Here is a 3,634-nt window from a genome sequence, read left to right as displayed (position 1 = left end):
CTGGGATGAAGAACAACCCCTGCCCAGCGCTGCACTGGGGACAACCTGCCTTTAAAGTGTCATCACTGGGCACTGGAGTGAACAGCCCTTTTCTCTCTCCTCAACCTCTCCTGCTCTTCCAGTTCACTTATTCTGTGTTAGGGAACACAAGGCCGAGCTGATTCTGCCCTGGCTGCATCCCTGGCAGGTTTTTCTCATAGCCAGGAGGATGTGAAATTCCTTAGGGATCCAGAGGTGTGCTGATTTTCACCCCTGCAGAGCAATGGGGACCGGGGTGTCTGGCGTCCCTCTGCCCCTCTGGGTTCTGCCCCCTCTTTCTGCAAGTGGTGGCTCCAAATTAGGGTGCAGATCCCACACATGGGCCTGGGGAGGGGGCACGGACCCATCCATCCACCTGGATGTGCTCCAAAGTCAAGTGGGCAAATGTGGCCAGCGAGGAGGTGCTGCTGGTGGCCACCTGCCTGTGACACTGTTTCGGTGTCTCTGTCACCCCACACTCTCACCAAGCTCTGGGGCAGGGGATGGAGCCTCCCCCATCCCGGGGGTTCCCTGCCAGGTGGGCAGGAAATCACACCCAGCACTTTGAATTTCTCAGGAAAAAGAGAAAATTCCTCAAAGGTGGCAAAACAGCAGAGAGGGGCTTTGCTATGGAAATGTGGGGCTGTGTCCCCTGGGGCTGGTGGCTCCTGGGATCTCGCTGGGCTCCACCTTGGTCCCTGCTGGCATCTCCTTGGCAGCGCCCTGGACAGGGTCCCACTGGTGCTGGCAGTTCAGGAACAGGGAAATAAAGGAAAGCAGAAAAGAACAATTTAACATCCAGGAATGGAAATGACTCGGGGATTAAAATGCAGGGAGGATGAGAAAGAGGAGGGTCCTGGCTGTGTTTTCAGCCACATTTTTCCCCTCACAAAATTCCTAAGAAGGGGCTTTGTGAAGGTGCCTGTGGCATCATCTCCCTGAGTGTTTGATCGAAGAACTGTGGCAGAAGTTCCTGGGAGTGGGGATGTGAGCATCACCAGGAGCATCTCAATCCCACCCATGCCCTCCCCAGTCACACTGAGGAGTGTTCCCTGTTAGAATTTTGGGACTGGAATTCACCCTGCTGCACAGCAGCACCCCAGGCTCCGTGGGAACACATTCCCAGGGTGGGATCAGACCTGGGACACCCCAAAATGATGCAGATTTCAGAGAGAGGACAGGGAAGATGAGCTGGCCTCAGGCCTGGCAGCTCATGGAGATGTCTCCAGGAGGATGGGATCCATCTGGCTGGGATGCTGCCCATGGGGATCAGTTCCCTTTGGGGGCAGCCTGCGGAATCCTGGCACTGGGAAATGGCACTTGTGTGATTCCTGGCACTCCAACTCTCCTTCCCACGTGGTTGCACTTTGAATCCAGAGTTTGGGACGGAGGCAGGTACCTGGAGGGAGCTTTAACATTGCCATGGAGAGGTTTGAGGGGTTCATCACGGTCATGGGACACTGTCACTGGGGCTCACTGGCCACGGGATGCTGTCACCACTGTCACCATCACCCCGGGAGATGTGCTGAGGCTGCAAACCTCCTCTCCATCCCAGGCACCTTCCTCTGCCCACAATGCCCCAGTTTTCCAGGCTCAGCACGGCTGAGGGCTGAGGCATTTTGGGAGCCCGAAGACAGCCGAGGTGATCTCATCCCACGAGTATTTTCTTGGCTCACTCTCCTCGCTCCAACGCCTCGGCGATAAGGCTGGGCTGAGGTCAGTGGGAGGGTTTGGCATTGCGGAGCCGTGTGTCACCCCATGGAGCCTGGGACACGGCACCTGCGCTTCCCTGGCTCCAGCCACATCCCTGAGTCCCTGCCCCATCCTCCAGGATGCTCCACCTGGGCAGAGGGTCCGTGCAGGCAGCCAAAGGTGCCACCACCACTGCCCACAGGTCCGGCTGCTATTTCACCTTCTCCTGGGGAAAACGAAAAGGTTGAGGCTTTTCTTGCCTCCAGCATTAGAAAGAAGGAGAGGAAACTCTTCAGATCACTTTCCAAAGGGGTGTTATCAGGCCAGGAGGGGTTTCCTGCTGCCAGAAATAGAGCAGTGTTAAGATAGGAAGGGAAGCAGGATGACACAGGCATAGATAAGGCTGGGGGCATGAGCCAGGAGAGGAACCCTCGCTGCTGAGGGAGCTGGGCTGGCTCCCCTGGAGCTCAGCTGGGAGCCCCATCCACCTGGGAAAGAGCAGGGCAGAGCCACAGCTGGGTCCTTTTGGAGGTGCTGCTGCTGGGCTTGGTATGTTGGAGTGGTGCATCATCCATCCATCCATCCATCCATCCATCCATCCATCCATCCATCCACAGAATCACAGACTGGTTTGGGTTAAAAAGGACCTTAAAGCTCATCCTGTTCCACCCCCTGCCTGGGGCAGGGACATCTTCCACTATCCCAGGTTGCTCCAAGCGCTGTCCAACCCGGCCATCCATCCATCCATCCATCCATCCCTGTGGTGCTGGGCCTGGGCCAGTGTTTCCAGACTCCGCACGTGCCTGGGGACACAGGGACCAGTGCTGTGCTCTCATCTCCTCCCCACACAAAACTAGACCCTCACTGGGGCTTCAGGACTGGTGCCAATTCCCACATTTCAACCTCCATCCATGAGGATTTGTCTTGTCACTGGGAAAACTGGGCTGGAAAACCTGTTTCTTGAGCTTCCAGGCGCTCCTCTTCCTCCAAGCACCGACTCCATCTCTCTGCATTTTCTTTCCATGCTCCCCTGCCCTTGAGTCCGGTACCTGCTACACGCTGGAGATTTACTTTTTCCCCATTTTTGGGGAGATAACCCAGAGGGAGCGAGCTGTGCTTGCAGCCCTGTGCCTGCTATTGCACCCCGGGTGCACCAGAGCATGATGGAGCAGCAAAACAAGGAGATGAGGCTGGAGACCCCCGTGTTCCCCTCCCCAGATCAGCCTCCCGGCTCTGTGCCAGTCAGAAGATGCCGAGTTCCCTCAAAAGAATGGGAGCTTAATGTCCCGGAGCTAATAAGCAATTTTCCCCTGCACCTGCCTCTCCCCGCCGCCTCCCCTCCGGCCATCTGCCGTCTCGGGGCCTCTGGACTCTGCACCGACAGCCTGGGGCGCCCGGGGCCGAGACGGGGCTGGTGTTTCACTGCTTTGGGGCTGCTCAATGTCCTCCCAGAGATGAGCCGGGGTGCTTTGAGGGGGGAGTTTGGTCCCTGATGGCGTCCTCCATCCCTGTCAACCCCCCCAGGGAGGTGGGTGGCAGAGCCCAAAAGGGGAAAACAGAGGCTGGGAGAGCAGCGGGGAGCAGCCAGAGGTGCCAAGCCAGACGTGAGCTGGCAGGAATTACTGCATCCACAGGGAGCTGGCATCCCTAGCCAGGGGGATGTGAGGGTGGAGGACACAAGGAGGTGATGCAAGTGGGAGGAATACGAGGAGAGGGATGTGAAGAGGGGATGCAAGGAGGGGGAAGGTGAGGAGGAGGAATGCGAGGAGAGGGATGTGAAGAGGGGATGCAAAGAGGGGGAAGGTGAGGAGGGGGGATGCGAGGAGGGGGATGTGAGGATGGGAAATACGAAGAGGGGGCCATAAGGAGGGGGATGTGAGGAGGGGGATGTGAGGAGGAAGACACGAGGAGGAATGGGAGATGG

The 3,634-nt window shown here is 57.7% G+C and overlaps 1 protein-coding gene across 1 annotated transcript in view; it reads left to right on the top strand.

Moving 5' to 3' along the window:
- Nucleotides 1-3,202: 3,202 nt before the first annotated feature.
- The window catches only part of AMOTL2 (angiomotin like 2), an 8,002-nt gene continuing 7,570 nt past the window's right edge, over nt 3,203-3,634 (top strand). Inside the window, exon 1 of the mRNA XM_017729387.1 lies at nt 3,203-3,238. Within this exon, the coding sequence (XP_017584876.1) occupies nt 3,203-3,238 (36 nt within the window). The remainder of the gene's footprint in view (nt 3,239-3,634) is intronic.

This window comes from Corvus brachyrhynchos, unplaced genomic scaffold (genome assembly GCF_000691975.1).
Source record: "Corvus brachyrhynchos isolate BGI_N302 unplaced genomic scaffold, ASM69197v1 scaffold63, whole genome shotgun sequence".
Taxonomy (NCBI): domain Eukaryota; kingdom Metazoa; phylum Chordata; class Aves; order Passeriformes; family Corvidae; genus Corvus; species Corvus brachyrhynchos.
The sequence above is the reverse complement of the archived record's forward strand: the minus strand, read 5'-3'. Positions and strand labels throughout refer to the sequence as shown.